Source organism: Rhodofomes roseus (assembly GCF_022264815.1).
Source record: "Rhodofomes roseus strain CIRM-BRFM 1785 chromosome Unknown C8Q71scaffold_2, whole genome shotgun sequence".
In the NCBI taxonomy this organism is placed as follows: domain Eukaryota; kingdom Fungi; phylum Basidiomycota; class Agaricomycetes; order Polyporales; family Fomitopsidaceae; genus Rhodofomes; species Rhodofomes roseus.
Window position 1 is genome coordinate 1,557,629 of NW_025952958.1, and position 26,912 is coordinate 1,584,540.

Below are 26,912 nucleotides of genomic sequence, written 5' to 3' on the forward strand. Positions count from 1 at the left end.
TCGCCAACTTCGGCACTGAGTTGCGGTGCCAGGTCTTGTATGGATCTTGGGTGCTATAAAGCCAGTTTTCGTACCGGAGTGTCTCCCTGCCCTGCCCTGCGGAGCTCGCCTCACAATCGCCCTTCGCAACCTCTCGTCCTCCTCCAGTCATCATGCGCTCCCACATTAGGCTCTACGTGCATCCTGACCTCAAGCCGGAGGACGACGACGTGACGCTCGTCTCCACCATATGCTTCGTGCTGTCCCTCGCGCTCGTGGGCGCCGTTTTCATCTTCACACTGTCATGTCTGCTGCGGGATGACTGCCAATCACGTACGTAGGCGCACAAGTACATATGCTTCTTGCAGCTGAGCTTTTCAAATGTGTAGCCTACGGCTTGCTTGCCTATCGAGCCACGCCCGCGCAGCAGCTACTGAGAACATGAAACCAGGCTGTCTCTGTACGTCGACATCCCTATTCCCAGAGCTACTACCCGAAGCTCACAGATACTATGCTCTGCAGATCGTCTCACTGCGATATGTGTGCTCCTACATGCATTACGCCATCACTCGAATTCTTCAAACCCCGTTGATATGCCATGAACTTGAAGACGGCGATACCTTCGAGTGGGTCAGCTCCTCCGCATCCCTTCGCCTCTGTTCTTGGAGCCTGCGCTGGAGGACCATTTACCTAACTTATACGCTCACACCATTATACACACCTCCCTACACCCGCCAATCATCTGTACTAGTAGCAATAACCAGTAAACACCGGATCCGTGTATCATGGACAACGAACTGATTTACGAACATACGCAAGTTCGCAACTACGCGATTCAGATTTCGCGTGCCATCATACATACTTATGCATCAAGCACGAACACTCGCGTTGATGCATGCGCGTGTGCGTAGCAGAGCGAGATGTACACCATGGCATGGAGGCTCGACTGGCAGGCCCTCCAGGGTCAAGAAGCTTCAGCTTCAGCGTGGAAGTCAGGCAACGTGTAGGGGACGGGCCTCGAGGGTTTCTCATCGATCCAGTGCTCACTCACGGCACGTTTAACCCAGCAAGACAATTCCCGAGCACCGATAGCCTGCCACTTGTGGTATACAGATGTTTCTATTTTGTTACAGAATTCTACCCATGCTGTTATGCGCCCCAAAATGATGTTTACTCGAAGATCCACTGAGCGAGGTCGTGGTTGTACTGCACAATACCCTCGGGGAACCAGCTGTGGAGCGATGTTTGTCAGGGACTGGTACAGGCGAATAAGCGGGACAACTTACAGAGCGATCTCCTTCTCGGCGCTCTCGACGGCATCCGAGCCGTGGCAGATGTTGCGGCCGACAGCCAGAGCGAAGTCACCACGGATGGTGCCTGGAGACGCGAGATGAGGGCGATAAACACGAACAGTGGGCGAGAGACATACCAGGAGCAGAGGCAAGCGGGTTGGTCGCGCCGAGCATGGCACGGCCAGTCTTGACGGCGTCAAGACCCTCCCAGACCATGGCAACAACAGGGCCAGAGGCCATGTACTTGATCAAGCCGGGGAAGAAGGGCTTGCCCTTGAGGTCAGCGTAGTCTGGAGAGAGACAAAGGCTCAATACGCGTGCTTCGGTGAACGCTACAACAAATGCTCACGCTTCTCAAGGTGCTCCGGGGTAGCGTGCACGAGCTTGAGAGCAATGAGCTTGAAGCCGCGCTGCTCGAAGCGGCCGATGATGTTGCCGACAAGGCCCCGCTGGACACCGTCGGGCTGCGCGCGCGGTAAATGATCAGCGTCTGCTGCACGGCTCGACGGTGGGGAGTAGACACACCTTGACCATGATGTAGGTGCGCTCCTTGATGCTGGCCATTGTGAATGTTCGGTCTGGAGGGGCGAGAGAGATGGCAGATGGATAGACAGGCGTCTGGAGGAGGAGAGGACTAGAGGCGATTTTATAGCAGACCTTCCATCGCTGCCAAATCGGGCAATCAAAGTATCAGCGCCGCCACCGGGGGCAAACAGCGCCACACAGGCTCGGGCACTCTCGTCACCAAGCCCGACGCCGGGTAAGGCTCAACTTCAGACACTCTCGCCATGGTCCTCAGCGGTCCCCTCGGCCCTTCACTCGCCCCTGCCATCCTCAAGACCAGGGGACTCTACAGATGGATGAAGCCCATTGCTGACTGGTACGCCAACTTGGCTGGGTACCGGAAGGTCGGCTACAAATACGATGACCTGCGTGCGTGACCAGTCTCAAACCCTCCCTGAGCAAATGAGCTCACTATTCTGAACACTAGTCGTTGAGGAGCGTGAGGACGTTCAGCGGGTCAGTCGCATGCTCGTAGAGAACGTTTGTCACGGGGTCTGATATTGGTTCCTCAGGCTCTGACACGCTTGACTCCTCGCGAGGCATACGACCGCCAGTTCCGGCTGAAGCAGGCTTCGCATTGCAGTGTCCTCCATGATGTCCTCCCCAAGGAGAAGTGGACAAAGCCTGAAGAGGTAAAGTGTACGGTTGACTCAATCGACCACATGTCCTTATTCGCTTCCAGGATGTCCGCTACCTCAAGCCTCATGTAGAAAACGTAGAGAAGGAGGCACTCGAGAGGCGGGCCTGGGACAACATGGTTCTGTCCAAGAAGTAAACGGCACGGCTCCTGCTTGCCCGCTTGGATGAGGAGGCATGCTCCGCTGCAGACCGGACCCTTAGAATTTGCACCTCTACATTTGTATAATGCGCGGGTCTAATGCGAACCTTCTCCGAAGCATCACCAGACAGACACCTGAGGCCTGCCAGTCACTCTATCACCCCGCCATGTTCAGGGATGTACGCCAATACCATCTAAGCTTGGATTATGCCGAGAGTACAGAAATACATTGCTTCTACATGCCCCGAGTGACCTCATTTACCCTTAGACAAGCTGTCTTTGCTGGCTCTTCAGAGGGCCTTGACCAGAGGAGACACAACTTCGCCGCCCTTCTGCTTATAAAAGGTGATGACCTTGTTGCTGATCGATGCGATGTCTATTGCGGAAAAATGTCAGGAGCACGTCCTTGGAGATGCAACGTGCCGCGAGGGTACTCACTGCTGCCAGTAAGGCCGAACTTTTCGTAGACCTTCTTGTAGGGACCAGACGCACCCCAGCCAAACAGACCGAATTGCTGCGTAAAGGTGACGGTCAATATATGTCTGCATAGAATTCGGAAGGACCTCTCACCTCGTGGCTGTACTTCTGCCATCCGAAGGGCTACAGTGCACGCGATGTTATCAGCTTCCAATCTTTTAGAATGTCAACGTGTGCTCGACTTACCGAGAGGGCCTCCACCGCAAGGATCGGGGCACCGCTCCGAAGGACACTCAGGCGGTACTCCTTAGGCTGGAGGTCGAAGATGGACCAGCACGGCAGGCTGACCACCCGGACTTTAACACCCTCCGACCGGAGCTGTACGGCCGCTTCCAGCACGATGCTGACCTCGCTACCCGAGCTGACGATCGTGAGGTCCTCGCCCTGCTCCTCGAGCACGACGTAGCCACCCTTCGAGGCCTTCTCGATCGTGGACTCCTCGAGGTTCGGGAGGTTCTGCCGCGAGAGCGAGAGGATCGACGGCGTGTGCTTGCGCGTCAGGGCGATGTAGTACGCCGCCGACGTCTCGTTGCCGTCGGCCGGACGCCAGAAGTCGATGTTGGGCATCGCACGGAAGTGCGCCGCAGTCTCGATGGGCTGGTGCGTGGGGCCGTCCTCGCCCAGACCGATCGAGTCGTGTGTAGCTGCGTAAAGGAATTAGTGCGCGCGTCAATGGGGAACGGTTCGCGAGCACGTACCAACCCAGATGACCTGGTGCCCGCTGAGGGCCGACAGCCGAACAGCACCTGCCGCGTACGAGACAAAGTTCTAATCGGCGAAGATGTTAATCTCAGTACGTAAGTAGACGGCCAGTACGGCGAGATGCTCACCATGAAGGTCGCGACGAACGGAATAATACCGCCGTATGCGTGCATGCCATTTGCAATGGCACCCATGCCGTGCTCGCGTACACCGAAACGGAGGTACGTGCCCTTGTAGCTGCCGAGGCCAGTGCTCTCGGGCTGGAAGTCGATCATAGCCTTCGTCCTCGTCAGGTTACTGCCCGTCAGATCGGCGGAACCACCCATGAGCTCAGGCAATATGGGGGTAATTGCGGTCAGCACGATCTCAGACAGCTTACGCGACGCCTGGGCAGCATCTGCGGGCTTGTAGACGGGCAGCGACTTCTCCCAGCCCTCAGGAAGCTTGCCAGCAATGCGGCGCGTGAGCTCGGCGTGTTCCTTCGGGTACTTCTGGCCGTAGGAAGCCAGCAGGGCATCCCACTTCTTCTGGAGGGCTGCGCCGCGTGCAGCACTGGCAGCATAGACCTTGTATGTGTCATCCGGGACGTAGAAGGTCTTGTCAGCAGGGAGACCAAACTTGGTCTTCAAAGCTTGAATATCATCGGCCTTGAGCGCTGCATGGGAGGAAGTCATGAGACACTGCCGAGTCGCAATAAGGTGCTGATACGTACGAGCACCGTGAACGCCGTGCGTGCCCTGCTGTTTCGAACCATAACCGATGGTCGTTCGCAGGCGGATGATGGTAGGCTTCTTCTTTTCCTTCTGTGCTTCAATGACGGCATTGTAAATACCCTCCAGATCGCTTGGATGATCGTTAGCAGAAGCCCGAAGGAGCAAAACCAGCGACGTACCGGTCACCGTCGTTGACGTGCAGAACCTGCCAGCCGTACGAGAGGAACCGCTGCTCAACGTTCTCCGTGAACGCGACGGCGGTGTCACCGTCAATAGAAATGTCTAGAAGCGCATTAGGATGTATTCTCTCGAGCAGCACAAAGCCAGATCTTACGATTGTCGTCGTAGAACTGTCGGAGTAATCAGCTGAAGTGACTGATACGAAAAGAACAGGGATATCTCACGTAGATCAGGTTGCCGAGCTGCAAGTGCCCTGCAAGACTGGCTGCCTCGCTAGCGACACCCTCCATCAAGCAACCGTCACCGGTGAAGACTAACCATCATGTGAGATACTAGAGCTAGCTCAATATCCAGTCATCTTACCATAAGTGTAGTTGTCAACGAGGTCGAATCCGTCCTTGTTGAACGTCGCAGCTAGGTGCGCCTGTGCAATACCCAGACCGACACCGTTCGCGAATCCCTGACCGAGAGGCCCAGTGGTGACTTCAATACCGTCCGTGTGACCAGTCTCGGGGTGACCAGGAGTCAGCGAGTCGATTTGACGGAACTGCTTCAGGTCATCCATGGAGAGCTTGTAGCCGAGCAGATGGAGTAGGATGTACTGCAGAGCACAGCTGCAATTCTGTTAATGTACTATCTGTACAGATCGCTCTGGAGGTAACGTACGCATGGCTGAATAAATTATTAGTATGTGTCTGTAGAGACGCAGACTATAACGTACCCGTTGGAGAGCACGAATCGATCGCGGTTGAACCACTTCGAGCTCTTGGGGTTGGCATTGAAGAAGCTATAGAAATACGGGACATGAGAGAAATATTCGGAAACAGTGCTGGTCCACCCACCGAGAGAAGAGGATATGGGCGACCGGTGCCATACCCATGGGAGCACCTGGATATGCACCGTGTCCGCGTCAGAGACGACGTACAGCGTAACCGAGCGAGGTATACGCACCCGGGTGACCAGAGTTCGCCTTGCCGACGACGTCCGCGGCGAGGGCACGGATAGTCGCAATGCAGACATCGTCTGTGGAATCCTGGACGAACTTGGCCATGGCTGTAGATTGTGAGACGGAGGGGGAAACGAGAGGCGGTCTCCGCTCCGGTGCGATCGACTTTATAGCGCGACGGATCACGTGCGGCCAGCACTAATCGTTGTCGCGGCCATTTCTCATCCTCGCCCTCCTTTCGTGTCCGCGTTCTCACCGCGCGTCCTCCCGAGCACCTGTCTCCTGAGCCGGTCAGGCTGCTGACACGCAGGTACAGCCATATCTTACCGTCTTGTGCGAATGTGCTGAGGGCTGACTGTTCCAGAGCACCCGCCGTCGACCCCGACGATGCATCCCCAGCTGGAGACCGACAACAAGCGTCTTGGTGCGTCTCTGCGTTCTCTCTACTGTCATTCACACAGCCTGGCGCTGGCCTCTTACCTCGGCCGCTACCATTCAGCCTGCAGGGACTTCATCCAAGCACTGGACGCCTGTCACGCCAACAACTGGCTGAAGTGGACGGGGGGCTGCAATCAGGCCAAGCACGATTTGAATATGTGCCTGAGGAAAGAGGTAAGCCCGGGGTACCGCTGATGTCGCAGGGTATATCTCGTTGAATACCTCGGGTCCAGCGTATCGCGCGCACCACTCGGAACCGTGAGGACGCGACACTGCGCCGGCAGAAGACCGAGCAAGCTTGGAAGGAACTCCGCCAGTAATAGGCTATAACTGTATCCCGTGTCGCTCGGATCCAGTCGTGGCTTTCTCGCCCTCGCTCGACAGTGCACGGTCTCTCTAGCTCCACAAAAGGCTCTCCGTTCTGCGCACCCGACTACGCGCTTGTAAGGAGGTGCTGCTCGGCCGTCGGTGGTCGAGTCCACTCCATGCCAACTTCCCAAACACGCCCTTAATTCTCAGCTGTGAAGGTCAGGCGAGCCCATCGGAGGAGGTCTGGAGACAACGGTCATCTACGGAATGAGCGCCCTGGATGTATGGGCGAATTGTATATTCAGCCTAGGTGATTCCGACTATGTAAATGGTACAGTCGAACGCCCCGCATTGCTGTGACGCCTCCTATAGTACAGGGTATGTTGTGCATACATTTTTGTTCGCTTCCTACAATCAAAACTTCAAGGAGACCTCCGTCTGTCCCTTGCTCAAATCCGCCACGACCTCTTGCCCACCCATGAACAGTCTCGCAGACGTCAGTTCAACGCTCCCAGCAACAATGTTCACGATCACCTCCCCGCCTCTCCTTTCCGCCCTCACCGTCCCCGCGACGGTTAAACCATCCCCAACAGGCACGTCTGTGTGGACGACCTGCCCATCCGCCAACTCGTAAACCTGAACCTCCACGCTTTTCGAATACTCATAGTCTGGCCGGCCGATGCCCATCGGCCCGAGGCACAACAGCGTCCCCGGCCGGACATACACGGGGATCTCGTTGAGCGGGACAACCTCTCGCACCCACCGGGGCCCGTCGATTGTGCGCTGTGGGTGGAAGAACGACGTCCACCGCCCCGCGGGGACGTAGTACTCCGTGTCCTCGTCCTCGGGGACGAAGACGGGGGCGACGAGCAGCGAGGGCCCGAGCATGTATTGGCGGTCGAGGTAGTGTGTGGTGCGGTCGGAGAGGAATTCGATGAACATGGCTCGTTGGAGTGGGTGCCCGTGCGTGCGCGCCGTCAGAGTCTGCGTGGGATGTGTGAGATGTCCGAGTTCGACCTTAGTGCTTGAGACTTACAAGCATATATAAGTAGGGCATAAGCCGGTGTTTGGCATCGAGGAAACGCGCCATGTATACCGCTGCTTCCTCCCCGTAGTGCCATGGCACACGGTACGACATCGAACCGTGGAGCCGGGAGTGGGAGGAGAAGAGCCCATACGCGACCCATCGGTGGTAAATCTCTGGTGGTGGATGCCCCTACATACATCCCGAACGTTAACAAGGATTTTTGGAGATGTCATTCTACGCACCTCGAAGCCTCCAATGTCGTGTGACGCAAACGCAAAGCCCGACGCCGTCAAGCTCAGGGCTCCGCGCAGCGACTCAGCCATGGCCTCGAACGTCGACTCGCAATCGCCGCCCCAGTGCTGGTCGGGAAGTCAGTAACGCTTCCGGTGCATACGTTCGGGCAAGTAAACTTACCACCGGGAACCTGCGCACAAACCCTCAATACCACAGCTTCATCGAGCATGGCTGAACGTACCTCTGGCCACCCGCACTGGCGGCACGAGCGAACACGACCGCCTCGCCCTTCCCGAACCTCTTCTCCAAAACCGCGAAGACCATCTCGTTGTAAATGACCGAATACGCGTTGTGCATCCGCATGGGGTCCGAGCCATCGTGGAAGACTACTTGCGCGTGCGGTATCCGCTCGCCAAAGTCTGTCTGCGGAGTACGACGCGTCAAGATACCGCAGATATCGTCTCGCACCGCGTGCTCACCTTGAAGGTGTCCACGCCGAGGTCAATCAAGGCGTCGAGCTTGTCTTGGTACCATTTCCGCGCTGCGGGGTTCGTCACGTCTACGACTCCCAGTCCTGGCTGCCACAAGTCCCACCTTGACGTAAAGGAACGCGTCAACACGCGTTGTTGGAGCGCGAAGGCCGTACTCACTGCCACGGCGTTCCGTCTGTGCGCTTGATCAAGTAGCCTTCCCTCACTGCTTCCTGGAAGATGGGCGACAATTGCGAAATGTAGGGGTTGACTGAGAAATTCGGGATCAGAATAGGATTAGAACAATCGCGCGGCTCCTCAAGATAAACAACCCACTCCATACACAAATCTTAACGCCGTACTTCTGCTTGATGTCCGCGAGGTATGCCTTCGGGTTCGGGAAGTTATCCGGGTCGAACGTGAACGAACACCTGACAGCACACATGTCACGTCGAAGCTCAGCACCAAGCCCGCAGTAGTTCCTACCACTCGTATTGCTTCATCCAGAAGCAGTCCAGGTGGAACACGCGGACGGGGCAGTTGCGGTCCCGCATGCCCTGCAGGAAGCCTGAGACGGTCTTCTCGTCGTAAGACGTGAGGAAGGACGTCGACAGCCAGAGCCCGAACGTCCATGTGGGCAGCAACCTGGCCGGGCGGTCATAATCGCATGCGAGTGTCACGCAGGCAACTTCGAGGGGCTTACGCTGGCCGTCCGGTGATGCGCGTGTAGCGTTCGAGGATCTGTGTTATAAGTTGGGGTGGGTAAGTGGGCGACTCGATGTGCTGCGGATGAATCGCGGGAGGCTCACCTCCAGAGGCGTGGCACCGTAGATGATGAAGTACTCAAGAGTCTCGCCGGCGACGCTCACGCCAACCCTGCTGACCTTTTCGCTGCCTACTTCGATCTCGACTTCGCCAGGATGGTTGATGAAGACACCATAGTTACGGTTCGTCATGTAGAAAGGTACACATTTGTACGCCTGTTCACTGGACGTGCCGCCGTCCTGGTTCCATATGCTGACTGACTGGCCTAGAACGCCGCAATTGTGAGTCGCACGGAGCAGCGTAAGATCAACCGTGGCGTACCATTCTTCACGAAAGCACCGAACTGCTCTCCCATACCGTAAATGAGTTCTCCGGGAGAGAGGTTCAGCTCTGAGCTTGTGTACCGAACGTTGTCAGGAACTCGCTCGGGATGAGGATTCGAGCTGAAGTCAGTCGTGAGACATGATCCGTTTGCTGCACTCTGCAGAGTCCACTTGTGTGGAACGTCGTAGATCGCTTGATGCTTCACTCCGGACGTCGTCAGGACGCGTTGGGGAGAACGGAAAGCGATGGTGTATGGATTCTCCGTAATTTCTCCGGTGAGATCGCCGCTTGTGATTGTCCAGGAGCCAATCCCGTCTGCGAGCCTTGCGGCCGGGACAGGCGGATCGTCGGGGAACAGCTCGAAGGTTGGCTTCGGCTCGACATGTTTGAAGTGGTCGATCTTGACGCCGATCACTCCCTCACTGGGTGAATGGACGCGAATGCTCAGAAGTGGTCCTGGGGGTGCGCGACGGCGTTCATACGGCACAACAATGTATGAGCCTCGTATGCTTTACTCACCCGCGAGCGTGTCCCCCCGGTGACGGATTGGCTTGGTCGATACCTGCAGGCTGTAGCCATCGCCGTCCGGGAGCGCCTGGACGACCTGGAGGCCATAGTGGCCCTTTACACCGTTCTTCAGGAGCCAGAAACCGTCGTTGAAGCGCATGTCGATCGCAGACCGCAGGAGGAGTCCAGGTCTCTCCGGGAGCGTTCGCGCAGGAGGAGGCCGTATATATTTCGCCGGAAGAGCGTGCGGACCGCCGAAGCCGGGGAGCAGGGGCACATGGACATGGTGGGAGCAGTTGAACAGGTTCGGACCACGGTGAATAGGAGGTATCCCGCTGGGAGTCGCCGATACCCATTCCAAGCATGTCTTTAATTGGCGACTGGGTGCGTGGTGTTGTTTTCTGTCGGTTCAGTTCTGATGCTGGCGCAGGGCAGCCCGCGCGGCGCGTATGCTCCCTCGATCGCGATCCCGAAGGCATACCACGGTCACGTGGATCTATACCCGGCCACAGTGACAAAGTGACACCAAACCACAGTTTGCTTGTTGCGTTTTATAACTGCAGATTTCATCATCAGCATCTCCCGCGTTGAGTCGATGCCCGCCTCTTACTAACGCCGCCCGGTTGACTGAGTAAGCTAGCAAACAAGTAGTACAAGAACACGCGCGCTGGCAGCGTAACGGCACAGGTGCAAAGGCGATCATGACCACCGCAGCCGATAGCGATCCCGAGAAACTCTGGCTCGAGACCCCACTGGTCTATTCGTCGCACATCTCTGCTCGCCTCGGCTGCAATGTGTATCTGAAGCTCGAGGTACGGTTTATCTACATGGCACCCGGCACTCAGGCTGACGCGTGGTACCTGTAGTACCTCCAGCCCGCACAGTCCTTCAAATCGCGCGGGATTTCTTACTTCGTTCTGCATGCACGTCGCAGACATGGACCTGGCGTCCATGTCATTATTGCATCCGGAGGAAATGCCGGACTCGCCGCTGCATGCGCAGCCAAGGCCCTTGGCCTTCGGTGCACCGTTTTCCTCCCTGAAGGCGTCAGTGCATCCACCGTAGAATTCTTGAAGCGGGAAGGCGCGGAGGTCGTGACCGCAGGAAAAATATACCTCGACGCCCTGCGAGCAGCGGAGAAGGCTGTCGAAACTCAATCAAACGCGTACGAACGACTCATCGCTTGACCCATAAAAAGCACAACTGATGACGTCCGTCTTGGCCATGTCCGCGAAACAGTGTCATGATCCCTGCGTACGATGAGCCCCTCCTCTGGGAAGGTCATAGCTCGATGATAGCAGAGCTCGCCCGACAGCTGCCCAAGGACATCAAGCCAGACGCAATCTTCTGCAGCGTCGGCGGCGCCGGCCTCTGCGCTGGCGTCATGCTGGGATGCAAGTCGGTCGGATGGGACGACGGTCAGCCCTGCATCTCCACGCATCTCTATCACATCTCATTAATATTGACTCCATGTATAGTGTCTGTCGTTGCGCTGGAGACCACAGGCTCAAACTGCTTCTACCAGTCGCTCGCGCTCAACCCTGGCGCGTTCCCCACGACAGCCGAGCCTGCAGAAGACGTCCGCCCTGCACATTGTCCCGAACATGACGTGACCGTCGCACACCTACCCGCTCTCACTTCGCGCGCCACGTCACTGGGCGCGAGCTCGCCCGCCGCGGGGTCGGTCCGCATGGCGCTCGATAGGAAGGGCGGCATCAAGAGCGTCTGCGTGGATGACGAGCTAGCGATGAAGGCTGGGTTGCTCTTCGCCGGTAGGTCCCTCAGAGAATCCGAGCTGAATGGCGCTTGACACTCGCATCACAGACGAACACAAGATACTTGCCGAGTTGTCCTGCTCGACTACGCTCGTACCGGCATACTCACCCGAACTGTTTACAAAACTCGTACCACCATCTGCTTCGGGAGCACCGCGGACGGTCGTCTTCGTTGTGTGTGGAGGCTTCAAAATCTCGCTCGCGGAGTTCGAGGAGTATAGGGGCATTGTGGAGAGAAAAGTGGAGGGACGGACACACTGGGACGTGTTGTGCAACGGTGAGAGCTGGGAGATTCCCATCTAGGACGTGGAGGTACTTCCGAATGCAACATTGCCTGTGCGATGCACTGCGGGTCTTTGAATCTGCAATTCTTCTATATGTCAGGTATAGCATTTGCTCCCTTGAGCACATGCCCTACACCCTGCTCATCTCCTAAGCTTCCTGGGATGCTGGCAAGGACCACACGGGGACTTCGCTCGCGGGGCCTCGCAGGAACACTATCGACCACCTGAAGAAGTCGGATCAGTCGTCAGGACGTCTAAGTGAGTCAGTCCGTCAGTTGCTTCTCGTCCAGTTCACCTTATCTATGGTAAGTCTAATGCAATGCCCATTGCGGGCCCTAACGCAGAGGGCAGATGGACCTGCTGGCAGTGGGCTGGGCCTAAGAGTCGAAATCGATATCCACGTCATGGGCCTGAGTTTGATCTTATCGGCACGGAACCGTCGAGGCACGCCCTGTTCAGTGAGTCGTTCTTCTTCCTCTCCTAATGTACATGGGTATGAGAGCATCTCCAATGCCTATCTTGAACCACAGAGTCCGCGGCTAATGTGTGCCTGCTTCATGCAACGGCGCTTGCCTGGCGTCTGGGTACGTTCTTCCTGGGCCTTCGTTGGCAGCATGGCATTAACTTCTGAATCTCGATAGTTCTCCCACTGCCTGTGTCGCCGTGCGCTCTGCTCATTGAAGTCAACCGCAACGTTGTACAGGACACAGACATATTGCTCCCAGATTCTTAGACTGCCGTGAAATGAGGACGGAAGGGTCTCTCATTCGCCAGAGGCACATGCTGTGGCGCAGATGAACTGCGGGTGGAGGATGAGTGGGATCGTGCTGCATCAGGTCAGTCCATCGCGTTCTGTGGACAAAACATGCCACGTAGAGATCATGTCGTGTTTGCAGCGGATGCACTCTCGACTCTTTCCTGCATCCAATTTGGCGGACATGATACCGTTTGTTCCTTCAACTAGCTGCAAGAATCGGCGACATGTGGGGTTTGCGTTTGAATCAATACTAAGTATGGCTGTCTATACCTGCTGTCCGTCAGTTAATGTGCGATGCTAACATCACGAATTCAACGAAGGCGTCTCAACGCCCGCTGTTAATAGTATCTCCAGAAGTCTTTCAAGACCGACCTCTGGACTCTAGATACGGCGGCCATCTACCCCGTCGAGTATATATACCGTGCAGGTTTTCTGTCTGCTCTCCCTCAGCAAGGTCATCGATCCCTCAGACCGCTCAGCAAGCACTCCGGCCTCCCTGCCCCGTGAACAAACTCCACAAGGTTCCCTCAGGACCCAGTAAGGACCGGCATCGTTGCGTTGTCAGTACGCTTACTCTCATGTCTGTAGCATCTCAATTGCTATGTGTGTTGGCGAGAACTGCGCTTGCCAGGCCGTTCGCTACGTGAACGCGCAATTGGGGGCGCTCTACGAGAATGCCATCGACTGTCTCAAGAAACACAACCCTTCTCAAAAGCCCCCGGAGCAATCCAGTAAATGGCAGATTCAACTTGGCTTCCGATGGACTGACCGTTACGATTGCAGGATATTCGCATGCTCTTGCAGAATTCACCTATGCACCACCGAACGCGAGAAGGGAAGTCTTCTTCAAGGCAACCTTTGACAAGCCAAAGCTGGAGTTCATCTGCAACCATGATGCGCTTCTGCAGCTTATCATCAAGGACGGGTACTACCGCCTTGACCACTCCGCAGCATCGGCCATCAACTATTCTGACAAGTGAGGGTTCAGAGCCTTTGTCTTGCGACCATGATAACCCTGAACTGCTGCAAATGAACAGGCCTCAAGAGTTGAAGAATGTCGAAGTTTCGTTTCGTGTACCCTTCAGCACCCGCAGCTTGCCTGTCGACGACGAGGTTTTGAAGCGCAGCCAGAATCCCCTTCAACTGATCGTTCTGGATTTGACGAGTGGGCGGTCTTCCTGATTGCCTCCAAGTTCAATGGTGTTGACTGGAGCACGCAGAAGCTCGCCTCGTTTCCATGGCTCCAGCAATGACCACCAGCCAGGAAGCATTTGCATACTACCTCAAGGAGTACCTCAACTTCCTCGACCAAGCCGGCAATCACATACTCTTCTCCATTCCTGATGCCGACGACGCGAGATATCGGCTTACGATCGACTATTCTATTTTGGACGGCCCGTTGCTCGATGTCGACATGATCCATGGCATCGGGGTAGAGAAGATCAACGAGTATCTATCGTTTGTCTGGCTGAAGGCTGATATGCTCGCCCGCGGGGACCGTGACATCGACGACTGGAAGTCCCTATGCCTCGCCGAGTATCGCAGTACCTGGCACTCGCGCCCGGACCTGCATGAACATTTCCGCCTCCGACTTGGCGCCCCTCGCGTTAAGCCCATTTGTTCCAGAGAGGCCATCATCTACTTCAGCGTCGATGAAGTCCTTGTCTCTCAGGACGCGGATTTTACTCAGTAAGCGCTCTATAATCTCACCGTTGCCAGTAGAATCGGCCGGGCTCATGATAGTATAGGAGGCCTCCTCCGCCGAAGTACAGTGGCTGGAAGATTGCGGTCTTGGTTAACATTGTCCATGAATTCGATGGTTTCGTCACCCGCTGCGCGTTCGACCCGACGTGTAAGTCTGTCTTATCTCAAACAGTCCCTTTCTTCCCTGATGCGCTATCTGCTCAGCCGCTCGCCTTTGCCCCGCTCATTCCACGTATGGTGACTTGGACGGCCACGACGAGAGCGTCCAGATCTGGTGGACTCGCATCGTCGAGTTCTTTTCCACGGAATACCTCGGCATGATGGGGGCCGTCAACCTCAACGTGATCTACTTCTCCGACTCGCGTTCTCCCATTGCTGCACCGGGTTCCATTCCCAGCTATGACGACGTCGACGTCGACGTGATTGACGGGGACAGCAGTCCAGATCTCCTCGAGTGGGAAAAGACAATCAGCGACTGTCATATCTCCGGCTTCGACCAAGTCGTCACAATATCTCAGTCAACTATCAATAGGTTGTTCGGGTATCTCTGGACAGCAGCGCAAAGCCAAACGCACAGAGATCATGCTCTCGTGGAATGGCAATACGAGGACCTCTTCAGTGCGCATTTCAGGCCTGCCACCATGCGTTTCCTCAGCAACGAGCGGGCCATCATTTGGTTATACCTCGAACACGGTGATTTCGAAGTACTGAGCGACCAGTCTCCCAGAAGCGAGTAAGTACCGAGTTTGTTCCGCTCGACGACCTGGCGGCTGACTTTCTTTGATAATCTGCTAATCTTTATAGCTCCAAGTACCACGTCGACGGCTGGCATCTTGCATTCGAGGTAGCCTTGAAGAAAGTCCCGCTGCCCGAAGTCGGAGACTCCGAGTTCTGGATCACAAAATACAAGGAGACCTCTGTCTACAGAGCGCATGGAGGCCGCGAAGACCGCGGCCTTGAATGTATTGTGCTAGACTTTGCCGGTACGTTTCCTACTTGATCAAATGTTTGCTTCGCTGAACGACTACGAACAGATGCCGAATTCATCTATCAGTTCTCCAATTTCGCAGGTCTGTTCCAGCAATCGCGCGACCAGACACACATGGCCAGTTCTGGGGACCAAGTCCGCACCGTGATCAATTACCTCCAACGCCATTATCTGCCCTGCCTTGCGCAGTCGGGTCTCAACATCATTCATACCGTTCCGATCCGGAAGGTCGAGACGAGCCTCATGTCTGTCGAGTGTTTGACTACCATGCATTTCCACGTCTACTCCGCGTCGACGATTACTCTCGAGAACTGGTCTCACGCATCTGGCAGCGCGGAGCCGGTCATAGTCGTCCTCGGGATGATCCAATTCCGTCCACTTCCTGCTCCTTGTCTCCCATACTCTTCCAGCCTCACCATCCGTGTCTCCAAGAAGATCTCGTACGGAACGATCCGTTTCACTCGGTCGGCCTTTCTGGATAGATGTATCTTGAATGGGCTCATCCAAATCAACTCCCACACAACCCTCATACCGATCTTCTCCAGTATCGTCGGCCCTCGCCTGACATTGGAACTCAACACCTGGGCCGAGAACAAGTGGAAAGGGACGCAGGAGTGCGAGTGGAAGGAAAGCCTTGAACACGCTGGTCTCATGAAGTATAATTGGGAGCGTCAGGACAAATGGGATACCACTCAAAGTGATGGTCTCAGTTACTCTGCGACTTGTAAGGCAATACTCGGTTCCTGCGCATCTCCGCTCATTAATCTTTTTCAGGTTCGACGTGCAACGTCGTCGAGATTCCCATAGCGGCTAGGAAGAGGTCTCTGGACATCAGGATCTCGGGCGAGACTCACCTCGGCATGTCCTTCAACTCCCAGGTCCGATCTGGAAGGTCGGTCTCCACCCTACCCTTGTTCCTAGACATCGCTGACTCCCGGATTGTAGCGCGGAGGCCATAGCCAAGTGGTCTGCTGTGATCAGCATCCAGAGCGAGTCTGACGGCCTCGTTGTGAAGGTCATAGGAGACCTTACCCCTACCATCGAGGCTCCTGGACCCACTATTCTCGGTACTCTCCCCGACCTTCGCCAGAAGCTCTACGACCACCTGCCCAAGACGATCGACCTGTCCCAGGTTCTGGATGAACTGAAGGCCTTCGAGGGTGCCTGGCACTATGGCTACCTAGGGCTGCGGCCGTACTGCCTTGCAAACCCTGTTATCAATGACAAGGGCGACGCTATCTTTGAGCTGCGCCCTCAGGGTGAAGGTTCCACCTCTGTCACTCTCTCGAATGGCGGCATGAACAGCATGAACGGTAGCAAGGGGCACACATTCCGTCCTGGACAACTATCCTCGCTCTGTGAGATCTATCATTTCCGGACACACGCCCTGAATGCTGATGTCGTATTTCTTGCATAGTTTCCCAGAAGTCCCCCAATACCTTCACGGCAAATCCGTTCCGATCGAGCACCCCAAGCACATCCATGATCGACGGGAGAAACAGCCCTCTTCCTAACGGCAGCCATCGAAATGATACCCCGTCGTCCGCGCCAAATGTGAGTGCGACGATGGGACAGGCTGTAGAGGGAGAAGCGGGAGAAGCGGCCAACACGATGGATGGTAACACTGGGAATGACGAACCGACTCCGGCTGTCGGCGAAGGTGGAGACAACCAACAAGACGATGGTACGGGGAATGGGGCATCGCAATAGGACCTGAGTGGTGATCGAGAGCTCGTGTTTAACACAGATCTAGAGTGACTGCATGCCTAGGCTGGAACCCCTGACCTGTTGCGCACATATGTACCGACCCTTACCGAGCCATTGTTGTGACCTTCAAGTCCTCCGCCCAATCTGTAGCTCGTCCTCAGTTTGTTGCATCGGTTCGGAAGGACCCTCGTTTCTATCATGCAACACGATGACAATGGATGCCTGTTCAGAGTACTATGTTGTCACAAGTGTCCGTCAACAGACTTCAAACGAATGTCGACCTGATCCGAATGTTTGGTAGCGGGCCGATCACGACACAGCGGTGGACTACTTCCGAGTCTCGACTTTCGACGACTTGAGTACCGCCGAGCTGTATCCACTGGTCTGCAGCGGGATCGGTCACGCACGGCCTCCGGCCTCCAACGTCGACTTGCATTAGTCTTCCCAGGCGGACGTAGACAATTCTTGAACATTCGTGCCTCGGGGTATCCACTTGCATCCCTGCGGAGGATCCCAAACACTACTCGCCAAGTTGACATTATGGGGCCACTGTCAAGTCCAAAAACTTGCACCAGGGATTGCTAGTCACGGACTCACGGTGAGCAGTGGGATGTTGTGATGTGTGCTAGATATATAGATACAATGTGCAACGACGACCGGGTGCGTAGTACAGAAACGACTATGTCATAAGTCGTCAGCCGCGACTTCGGTGGGTAAAGAGACGCAATAATCACTCGAAACATGTGTCACTCGAGGTGCCGCACGTCAATTCAGGCATGCCCTAGCTTGAATACTCTTCTCGCTCCTTCGCTCGTCGCTCCGCATTCCGCTCCCGTATCTTCGAAAGCTCTGCTTTAAGTGCGCTCTGGTCCGTCGGCAGTGTCTGGCACCAGAAGGATGATATTAGAATATGCATCATTACAATACATTGTCATGCAGGAAGGGATTCGTCCAGACGTACTGTTACGAGGCGCTCATCCGGCGGAAATATTCTGTCTTTGTACTAACCGGAAATGCATCAGTCCGGGGTTCGTTCACACAGGGAGGGTATGTGCGCATGTGCGTACCGTCAGGACATGTTTTCGGTACCAGTCTGGATCTCCATAATGCAGCATCATGGCGACAGGGAAGAAGACGTAGATAGCAAACTTGAAGACTTCAAGATTGGGTCCGCCCATGGTGCTTTGCCACCCTCCACTGTCTGACTGCTCCACGGAGGCAACCACAAGACTCGGGCTCCGGCTGGCAGCTGAGGTGTGGAAGAAGACACACGCCCTATAAAATTGCGAGCACGGACAGATGAAGGTTGCGCAGTAGGTCTTCTCGCAGTGAACGCCAGTCAGAGTGAGTGGCAAGTGCTGTCCCGCAACCAAGCGCCCGTCTCTTCTGGAACGGTCACGTGCGCTGTGGCTGAGCCTGCGACGCAGTCCAAGAATGGCGTCGGTGATTCGGCAAAGTTGAAGGAGCTGACAGCGGCCCTGGCTTCAAGTTGACAGCAACGTCCACGTCGCGGCCACCGCTGCCTTCCGACCCTCGAGTTCATGCCCACGGAAACATGCGCATGCTGTCCACTGTCATACATGGTCCGGCGGGGAAGCGATCCTCGCACCCAACCCTGGCTTGAACGCCGTATCTGCTCGCTTGCCCGAGGCGCACCCCGGAGCGCACGGACGTGTGAGCAGATTAATGGCACTCAAGGCGCGTGGAACGGATGGCGACCGCAAGTACGCGACTTCCATAACATGCACTTTTCATTGACCATCTTGTTGTGATGTTTTTCAGTAATTCTCGTCGGACTGAGTTACACGCCGGTGAGACATTCTCCACTATATTTATAGCGAGTGCCTTCGTCTAGGATCCACAATGTCTAACCACAGCTGAGTATAACAGTCGTCCATTCTCATGTCATTTGTCCAATTCGGACGGTCTAGCGGATTGACCATCTAGGCTGCACGTTGGTATCCGCAAAGATCGCCACACCGACCTATCCAGACCTTAGACAGTACGGACAGGTCCCCTGATGCGCCACTCATAGCTGCTACTGAAGTCCGGAACGGCGTGCAACTCGGTTCACGACCGATTGTACCCGCTGTTCGCCCTGCTGTGACCTGATGCGCGGGGCCGACAGCTACGGACAGCGAGCGCTCCATTGACGAGGTTAGCTGGCACTTTGTCCCATGAATGCTGGCAACATTGCTGCCCTCCTCTGCCCCGCGGAAACGCCGTATCGGAAACTTTGTACTCAGACGCATAATTTAGAGAGGTAGATTTTACGGGACATCTGGGAATTCTACGTCGTGCTATGAACACAAGCCTGCTGTGGACATATCAGGTGAGCAGAACAGCTTCAAGGCGTCAGGACGGATTGTGGGATTGGATGTGCCCCCGGCGGCCTGACCGCTTCCCGCTTCCCCATCGTGCTTAGATCCATTTTCGCTCCAATCATGGCAGCTCAGGTCTTCCCTGCGGCCGCTGAGTTACCGTAAATGCTGTCGCAACAGGGCGACCCTCAATACGATGTCGTGCTGGATCTGGGTAGTGACATTTCTTGTACCTCAGTATAGCTCCGAACGTCAAGCTATGGACCCTGCAAAGTCGCGGCGATGTTGATGGGCCGACCATACTTCGAGAACACCGAACCGAGAATGCCCCAACATTCCGCGGAGCCCATCTGGCTAGGGCACACTATAAATGCTGAGCGGTCTCTGATGTCTGCTCTTCGCCGAGTCATCTCGTCCATACCTCACGCTACACTTCGCATCACTCTTTCTGGTAAGTTTCGCTTCGTTCGTCTAGTGCTGAGCTTACAATCGTACACGCAGTAGTTCCTTCGATATGTGCGTTGGTGAAAACTGCGCTCCCCAGGCCGTTCATTACATGAATGCGCAATTGACGGCTCTCTACGAGAATGCCGTCGATTGCATCAAATCCCACGAGTGGAAAGACAAGCCAGCGGAACAATTCAGTACGTGCATACCCTAAGAAGCTCTATGGCATTATTTCATCATCTATTGCAACGTCAGAGTACTCGCATGGTCTCGCAGAATACTCCTACGTCCCGCCCTACTCGAGGAACCAGACTATGTTCCACGCGACGTTCGGCAAGCCCCACCTTGAGTTCATCTGCAACCACGATGCGATCCTTCGTCTCAAAATCAAGAAGGGCTACTATCGCCTTGACTACTCTAAGTCTTCGGGCATGAACTACTCTGACAAGTGGGTCCTTGGTTCTGTTGATACTTAAGTACGACGCTGACGCTCTGCATAGGGACCGCGTTCAGTCCTTGGCGAATGTTGAGATCGCCTTCCGCATCTCGTTTGATACCCGCAGCTTGCGCGGCAAGGACTCGAAGATTGGGAACGGACAGAACCTCGTCCAGCTGATCACTCTCAACCTGCCGAGTACGCTGCTCCCCAATTGGTCCGTGCGAGTCGTCGCTGACTTTTGTACGCTGCAGAGGCTCAGCTCGTGTCCGCCGAACCCGCGGTCATCATCGGGCGGGACGCGTTCGTTCACTACCTTAACGAGTACCTCGTCTTCCTGCACCAGGCCGGCAACCACGTCCTCTTCTCCCTCCCGGACTTCGACGACGACCGCTACCGCCTCACAATCGACTACTCCCTCATGGGTGGCACCGTCCTCGAGGTCGACGACATTCACGGCGTCAGCGTCGACAAGATCAACGCGTACCTGTCGTCCGTCTGGCTGAAGGCTGCCATGCTCATGGGTAGCGAGCTTGACGACTGGAAGTCGCTCTGCCTTGCCGAGTACCGCAGCACCTCGCGGACGCTCCCGGACTGGGATGGGCACTTCCACCTCCGCCTCGGTGCCCCTCGTGTCAAGCCCGTGTGCTCCCGGGAGGCTATTATTTACTTCAGCGTGGATGAGGTCCTCTTTTACGAGGACGCTGATTTCACTAGGTAAGTGTGATGGTTTTTTTCGAGAGCGGTGGAGCTTACGCATTCTACAGGGAGCCTCACCGTCGCTATAACGGCTGGGAGGTTGCAGTTCTCGTCGACATTACCCACGAGTTCGATGGCTTTGTCACTCGTTGCGTGCTCGATTTGGCGTGTAAGTTGATGTCTTCTCCCGAGTGACTCGATGTTTACGGAAACACTATCGTGCAGCTGCCCGCCCCTACCACTCTCACTGCAAGTACAGCGGCTTTGAGGAGCACGACGAGATCGCTGTTGCTTACTGCACGCGCATCGTCGAATTCTTCTCTTCCACCTACCTCGACATCCTGCAGACGGTCGACCTCAACGTCATCTACTTCGTCGACTCCCGCTGGCCCATCACTTCTACGGGCTCCATCACCGTCCAGGACGAAGGGTTCGAAGAGGAAGAGTTTGACGAGGAAGGCTGGATCATGTCGGGCGAGAGCAAGAGCACGCGCGTGGTTGAGTGGAGGGAAATGATCACGCGCTGCAACATGCACGGCTTCGACCAGGTTATCGCGATCTCGCAGTCGAGCACCAACGCTTTCTTCGAGTCACTCTGGACCGGCGCACAGAACCACAGGCACAGCGACCACGCCCTGGTGAACTGGCACTACGACGAATTCTTCAACGCTCGCTTCAAGCCACTCAGCCTGCGCCTCCTCAGCAATGGTCGTGCTATCGTCTGGGTCCACCTCGAGCACGGTCACCTCAAGGTCCTGAAGAACAGGCTGCCTTGGAGCGAGTAAGTTCGGACCATGCTCTTGAGTCCTCAGTGACTCACGGTCTGTTTCCTAGGAGCGAGAAATACCACTTCGAGAACTGGCACCTTGCCTTCGAAGTGGACTTGCAGAAGGTCGTGCACTCGAACCTCCAAGTCTCTGAGTCGTGGATCACGCGGTACAAAGACTCCTTCGTCTACAAGGAACACGGTGTGCACCAGGATCGCACCCTCGAGCACATCGTCCTGGACTTCACTCGTACGTCTCCTCCAAGCTTCAACCACTCATAATGCTGATCTTGTACTCCAGATGCTGAGTTCCTTTACGAGTTCTCCAATTTCGAGGGTCTCTTCCACCACTCGCACGGCCACACGCACGAACACCGACCCATCGAGCAGGTTCAGGCTGTAGTTCACTACCTCCAAGGCCACTACTTGCCGGCTCTTGCGCAGTCAGGTCACAACATCATACACACCGTGCCCGTCTGGAAGGCGAAGACAAACTTGACGTCCATCTCCTGGACCGCGATGCACTTCCACGTCTACTCGAAGACAGAGATAACTCGCCAAAACTGGGCTCAAGTCTCCGGAAACCTGGAGCCTGCCATTGCTGTCTTCGGTATGACCGAGTTCCGCCCGCTTCCCTCTCTTCGTCTCGAGTACTCGTCGAACCTCCTCATCCGCGCTTCGAAGAGCGTCTCGTACGGTACTGTCTGCATCTCTCGCTCGGCGTTTATGGAGAAGCGTCTTCTGGACCTCCTCAGCCTCATCAACTCCCGCACTACGGTCATTCCTCTCTTCTCTGGTGTCGTCGACGGCGTCTGGCAGCTGCAGCTCACCACTTGGGCCGAGCACCAGTGGAGGAAGTCGCAGAAGTGCAAGTGGGAGGAGATCTCCGAGCACGCTGGGTTCATGAAGTACGGGTGGCAGCACCGCGACGGCTGGAAGTACGAGCATGAGGGCACCGGCGAAATCGACAACGGCACTTACTCCGTCCTCTGTACGTCTTTGCTCTTCATTCGAAGTGCGATCTCTCATGAATTTGTCATCAGGCTCGACGCGCAACTACTTGGAGCTCCCGACGGCTGCTAGGAACAGATCCATGGACATCAAGATCTCGGGCGAGACTGATCTCGAGATGTCCTTCAAGTCCACGACTCGGCAGGGCAGGTCCGTCTGCGTCCTATCGATTTATCGCATCATTGATACTCATGGTGTGGATTTATTAGTTCGAAGTCGACGGCCAAGTGGAGCGCTATCATCAGCCTTCAGAGTGACTTCGACGGCCTCAACGTCAAGGTCATCGGAGCGTTGACTCCTGTTATCGAGGCCTCGTCTGGGCACAACCACCTCAGCATGTTCCCCGACCTTCGCCAGAAGCTCTCCGAGAATCTGCCTAAGTCCATCGACTTGTCCCAGGTTCTCCACGAGCTCAAGGCCTTCGAGGGCATTTGGCATTACGGTTACCCCGGTCTGCACGCCTACTGCCTCGCGAACCCCGTCTTCAACCACAAGGGCGACGTGATCTTCGAGCTTCGCCCTCAGGGCCAAGGCGCTACTTCTCACCGCAAAGCTGCCAGCACGAGCAAGACCGACACCATCAGCAGGCAGTCGTCGCGCGCGACACTCTCTTCGCGGCCATCCTGTGAGTCGCACTCTGTGAATTTATGCTTCTAGTTTTGACGATAAACTTCGTTACCTAGTCTTGAAAAAGATCAAGGACACCGTCACCACAGCACTTACCGGCGAGCGCAGCTCTGCTGGCTCCCTTACTGTCAAGGGCAGTGGCCATCTCAACGGCAACGGCAACGGCCACGCGCACGCCAACGGGCATTCTAGCAGCGGATCGTATATGGCCAACAACATGACGTTTGATCTCACCGAGAGACACCAAGAAACCGAAGACAGCGTCGAGGAGAGTTCCTTTCATGTGTCTGGGATTCCAGTGGTGTGAGTGGTCATGCGTAACGAACTTCTGGACCCGCTGTTGTTGCGATTGTTGTGGCTGCCCCGCTTCCGATTGTTGTTGTTGACCGTCGCCTCACTCGTTACTTCCGCCTCGCATGGACGCTTTCGTCACTAGAGACTCGCTATCAACTTTCGCATCATACTCCAACGTCTTGCTTTCTCGTAGTGTCGACTCACGCTCTCATTGTTATCGAGTGCTCTCGCACTTACTCGCCGCAGCAATATCATACTCTCTTTGTGTTCACAATGCGCACTGAGCCACTGGTGTCAACGAAAGCGCGGAAGGTATCTCTACCGATATAATATCTCGACATGCACCTAACCGCCCCTCGTTCAAACTTCACAACATTGTGCATCAAAACTGAAGTGACTTGCGTGACCTGCAGAAACAAAATTAGAGCATATCGCCAAAACTCTAGTCAGAGCGTATAATCCCAAGTACAAGATCACTTTCAACCCCTTGAACATCCATTTGTTTACCATGCATGGTGCCCGCCCGTCACGAGCATACTACCCAGGCGCGTTATATGAGCATGTTTCAGCATCAGTATGACGTGGTAACGTACTCGCTGCCTGTGCAGAAGGTGGAAGCGTCACTGGCCAGCCACGTCACGACTCCTCTCAGTTCGTCCGGTCGGCCGAGCCTATTCAGCGGATTGGAGCTTGAGGCCACTTCAAGCAGGCGCGGATCCGTGTCGAAATAAGCCGCGGTCATGCTGCATGAACATCGTATGAGAACACATGTCCAGGAGAGGCACGAAGCTGGCGGACTCACGTCGTGTAAATGTGACCAGGACTGACGGAGTTGACCCTGATGCGCTTTTCGCCGAGTTCACAAGCCATGCTACGTGTCATCTGAAGAATCGCTGATTTGGAGGTATTGTATGAGATCCAGCGGTAACCCTGCGTCGTGTATAGTTTAATACACGGAAGCATGTTCACAATTGGTCGCCTTACCTTGTTAGTAATGCTTCCGCTCATGCTCGCTATGAAGATGATGCTGCCACCGTTGTCGAAGCGAACCATCTGCCTCGCTGCTGCTTGTGCGGTGAAGAGTGCGCCGTTCACATTTGTTTCCATTACCTATTCCTGTGTCAGTACGGTGCACGAGACTGATCACCGATTCCGCATACCCTCTGGAAAGATTTAGACTTGTATTCGAGACAATCGGTGTCCGGATTGAGGATACCAGCAGCGGCGATACAAGCATCCACACGGCCCTCCCTGTCACCGATCGTTTCCCCGATTTTCCACAGACGTTCCTGCGACACTGTCAGAACCGTTCTTTCATTGTTCATTTTCGGAGATACCTGATCGCACACGTCTGCGCTGAAATATTCCAGGCGGCCTTCCCCCCCAGCTTTTCCCTTCATTCGTGCCAGGTAGTCCTTGACCTTGGTCCACTCCTCACTTGGTTTCTCCGGGAGGTCGACGCAGTACACCGCTCGGGCACCTGCTTCCGCGAGCACCATGGCCATCTCAAGCCCTAGTCCGCGATTCGCACCACTGACAAGAGCGACTTTGTCCCTCGCGGAGAACTCGTGCTCGAAAAGGGTCGGAGTGGGGGCTGTCGCGGATTGCCAGCCTGAGATCGGTACCACATCTGATGAATAGTGTGAGCGACCCACTGGTGCTGACAGACGCCTCGAGAGCGGCAGCGACGCCGACGGGACCGTAGGGAGGCATAACGCCTGTCTTGTTCCGCCGCTTGTCAGCTTTGAGGGGAGAGTTCTGAGCAGAGCAAAGGCCGTGGCTGGTAGAGAAGGGCGCTTTTGTTCGACTCGTACAGACAATGTGTTCTCGTATACTGATCTTCGCTAGACCCTTGTAAACTTGAGGGTAGTGCATGTGTATACCGAGTATCATGGCGGGCAAATTCGTCTGTGAGGTCAACATCCATGTAGCCATGTTATAACCCGCTTGCAGAGGCCATCACGAGTACCATTCAAATGATGAGCTGACAGCGTTATGGCCTCGAGACCTCACGGCGGCAGTATCAGTATGCGCAGTCCGGACGCATGAGACGGCATATGAGACTGAGCGGACGGTCTGATTCGCGAGCCAGACGGAGTCTAGGTCTTGAGACCTCAGAGAGGTGAGACGAGGACCGCAAAGGCATTGCGATGGCTGATCTGAGCGTTCGCTTTTACCGACAATGTTGTCGGGGCAGGGGTCAGATGACCGCGTGCATGATCGCAGGCAATACATACCGTCGAGGTAATCAATGGGTCTTCGTTACGTATCGGTACAAAGATTGACCATAAAGCGACCGGCATTGATCCCATAGACACGCCCCGATTGTGATGAAGGACCGCATTGAGCAGCAGGACGGGAACGGACAGCCGCTTGAACTGGCTTCGGGACATAGCTGATTACACCTGACCATCATGATCATAAGTGATACATATTGATTGACGAAACGCCAGGATGCTCACCTCCGAGGACGGATGAAGATGTAGACTCGATGCTATGCCTGCTCTTGATCCTCACACATATCAGCCTTTGGGTACTGGAGCACCCTTTCACTTCCCGATTCAGTCACTGCGGACGGTGGGTCCATTACTCTTTGGCAATTCCCCGCCTCCTGGCCAAGAAGTGCTGGAGGAAGCGATACGCTGCAGCATCTAGTATCGGCCTGGTGATCGCCCTATTGGGCTTACTTGCGACGAGCACGGGGGAGACCGGAGGTGGTGGTAAGGCCCAGCCCACTGTTAGCAAGCTTAGTAGTAGTGAGCATCAAGATGTGAGCCTTGCCTCCGCTCAACTGCATGGTATGCTTACCTTTGGATCAGATGTCCCAGCCTCATGCCATCCGCCGGTCCAGACCAGGCGGTGTGTGCACGGGTGTAAACTACAGAGAATGCCTCATTGAGGCAGAAGGTGCAACGGCAACCCCCGATTGCTGATACACGCGCGGCCCGCCCGCCGAGGGCTGCTGCACCCGCCAACATGGCATTCTGGATCGGTTCCGGATGCACCATGCAGAAGAGAACAGACCAAGGTACAATGTAGGCAAAAGATCACTCACCGTTCTTGCATTTGTGGCAGCGTATGAGTGCCGGGCCCCGATTCGTAGTGATGTGACAGGCGTTACTCGACTGTAACGCTGGAAGCGGCACCGCTCCTACTTACATGATCTTCACATTGTCGTCCACACACAGCGCGGTCCTGATTCAGCGTGGACAACACCCAGTCGTGGACATGCGTCAAGAGGATGTCTTGCTCCGGTCCTTATCGCGTGCCTCATCTGCCCTGCCAGTGGTCGTGACGGCGTTACTAGCGACTGTCACATTGTGGGTCCACCGCTAACACTGCCCTTCCTCGCCTCAATCAGCTGTACGACACGCGTTCGCCTGCGCGTGTT

General features: G+C 55.5%; 10 protein-coding genes across 10 annotated transcripts; 5 read left to right on the plus strand and 5 right to left on the minus strand.

The window, feature by feature from the left end:
* Nucleotides 1-152: 152 nt before the first annotated feature.
* On the plus strand, nt 153-424 carry C8Q71DRAFT_853432 (uncharacterized protein; the record flags this gene model as incomplete). Its single annotated transcript, XM_047926939.1, has 2 exons — nt 153-312; nt 369-424. 2 exons carry the CDS (start codon nt 153-155, stop codon nt 422-424), a joined length of 216 nt encoding a protein of 71 aa, XP_047783964.1.
* Nucleotides 425-921: 497 nt separating this feature from the next.
* C8Q71DRAFT_735165 (nucleoside diphosphate kinase) lies at nt 922-1,913 on the minus strand. The gene is made up of 5 exons (XM_047922457.1): nt 1,797-1,913; nt 1,621-1,735; nt 1,409-1,561; nt 1,266-1,356; nt 922-1,210 (listed from the first exon to the last, which is right to left on the minus strand). The coding sequence occupies exons 1-5, from the start codon at nt 1,833-1,835 to the stop codon at nt 1,150-1,152; spliced, it is 459 nt and encodes a 152-aa protein (XP_047783965.1). The 5' UTR covers nt 1,836-1,913; the 3' UTR covers nt 922-1,149.
* Nucleotides 1,914-1,967: 54 nt separating this feature from the next.
* Nucleotides 1,968-2,786, plus strand: C8Q71DRAFT_735169 (ubiquinol-cytochrome-c reductase complex subunit 6). Its single transcript, XM_047922458.1, has 4 exons — nt 1,968-2,204; nt 2,263-2,291; nt 2,348-2,467; nt 2,518-2,786. Exons 1-4 carry the CDS (start codon nt 2,060-2,062, stop codon nt 2,608-2,610), a joined length of 387 nt encoding a protein of 128 aa, XP_047783966.1. The 5' UTR covers nt 1,968-2,059; the 3' UTR covers nt 2,611-2,786.
* On the minus strand, nt 2,787-5,764 carry C8Q71DRAFT_735171 (transketolase). Its single transcript, XM_047922459.1, has 15 exons — nt 5,637-5,764; nt 5,528-5,573; nt 5,407-5,472; nt 5,352-5,357; nt 5,049-5,299; nt 4,910-4,998; nt 4,840-4,855; nt 4,685-4,787; nt 4,505-4,635; nt 3,921-4,447; nt 3,789-3,858; nt 3,277-3,734; nt 3,184-3,213; nt 3,052-3,127; nt 2,787-2,989 (listed from the first exon to the last, which is right to left on the minus strand). The coding sequence occupies exons 1-15, from the start codon at nt 5,734-5,736 to the stop codon at nt 2,904-2,906; spliced, it is 2,055 nt and encodes a 684-aa protein (XP_047783967.1). The 5' UTR covers nt 5,737-5,764; the 3' UTR covers nt 2,787-2,903.
* Nucleotides 5,765-6,539: 775 nt separating this feature from the next.
* C8Q71DRAFT_227625 (alpha-glucosidase) lies at nt 6,540-9,925 on the minus strand. The gene is made up of 13 exons (XM_047917145.1): nt 9,718-9,925; nt 9,196-9,654; nt 8,919-9,139; nt 8,813-8,850; nt 8,596-8,754; nt 8,446-8,540; nt 8,290-8,380; nt 8,119-8,233; nt 7,881-8,062; nt 7,820-7,829; nt 7,648-7,764; nt 7,415-7,594; nt 6,540-7,362 (listed from the first exon to the last, which is right to left on the minus strand). The coding sequence occupies exons 1-13, from the start codon at nt 9,863-9,865 to the stop codon at nt 6,793-6,795; spliced, it is 2,385 nt and encodes a 794-aa protein (XP_047783968.1). The 5' UTR covers nt 9,866-9,925; the 3' UTR covers nt 6,540-6,792.
* Nucleotides 9,926-10,406: 481 nt separating this feature from the next.
* Nucleotides 10,407-11,783, plus strand: C8Q71DRAFT_853437 (tryptophan synthase beta subunit-like PLP-dependent enzyme; the record flags this gene model as incomplete). Its single annotated transcript, XM_047926940.1, has 5 exons — nt 10,407-10,517; nt 10,572-10,870; nt 10,945-11,123; nt 11,184-11,477; nt 11,530-11,783. The coding sequence occupies 5 exons, from the start codon at nt 10,407-10,409 to the stop codon at nt 11,781-11,783; spliced, it is 1,137 nt and encodes a 378-aa protein (XP_047783969.1).
* Nucleotides 11,784-13,122: 1,339 nt separating this feature from the next.
* On the plus strand, nt 13,123-16,923 carry C8Q71DRAFT_853438 (uncharacterized protein; the record flags this gene model as incomplete). The annotated part of the gene is made up of 11 exons (XM_047926941.1): nt 13,123-13,252; nt 13,305-13,497; nt 13,559-13,686; nt 13,742-14,210; nt 14,270-14,373; nt 14,430-14,958; nt 15,030-15,208; nt 15,260-15,937; nt 15,988-16,105; nt 16,159-16,571; nt 16,631-16,923. The coding sequence occupies 11 exons, from the start codon at nt 13,123-13,125 to the stop codon at nt 16,921-16,923; spliced, it is 3,234 nt and encodes a 1,077-aa protein (XP_047783970.1).
* Nucleotides 16,924-17,701: 778 nt separating this feature from the next.
* On the minus strand, nt 17,702-18,098 carry C8Q71DRAFT_853439 (uncharacterized protein; the record flags this gene model as incomplete). Its single annotated transcript, XM_047926942.1, has 3 exons — nt 17,702-17,803; nt 17,882-17,923; nt 17,988-18,098. The coding sequence occupies 3 exons, from the start codon at nt 18,096-18,098 to the stop codon at nt 17,702-17,704; spliced, it is 255 nt and encodes an 84-aa protein (XP_047783971.1).
* A 1,217-nt stretch (nt 18,099-19,315) lies between these two features.
* On the plus strand, nt 19,316-23,779 carry C8Q71DRAFT_820119 (uncharacterized protein). Its single transcript, XM_047926168.1, has 12 exons — nt 19,316-19,692; nt 19,743-19,885; nt 19,944-20,136; nt 20,189-20,322; nt 20,379-20,841; nt 20,892-20,992; nt 21,049-21,604; nt 21,658-21,839; nt 21,891-22,580; nt 22,633-22,750; nt 22,810-23,225; nt 23,284-23,779. Exons 2-12 carry the CDS (start codon nt 19,756-19,758, stop codon nt 23,532-23,534), a joined length of 3,234 nt encoding a protein of 1,077 aa, XP_047783972.1. The 5' UTR covers nt 19,316-19,692; nt 19,743-19,755; the 3' UTR covers nt 23,535-23,779.
* Nucleotides 23,780-23,914: 135 nt separating this feature from the next.
* Nucleotides 23,915-25,786, minus strand: C8Q71DRAFT_227868 (sorbose reductase sou1). The gene is made up of 8 exons (XM_047917148.1): nt 25,759-25,786; nt 25,177-25,691; nt 24,859-25,115; nt 24,682-24,810; nt 24,506-24,631; nt 24,324-24,451; nt 24,115-24,264; nt 23,915-24,058 (listed from the first exon to the last, which is right to left on the minus strand). The coding sequence occupies exons 2-8, from the start codon at nt 25,454-25,456 to the stop codon at nt 24,025-24,027; spliced, it is 1,104 nt and encodes a 367-aa protein (XP_047783973.1). The 5' UTR covers nt 25,457-25,691; nt 25,759-25,786; the 3' UTR covers nt 23,915-24,024.
* Nucleotides 25,787-26,912: the final 1,126 nt, after the last annotated feature.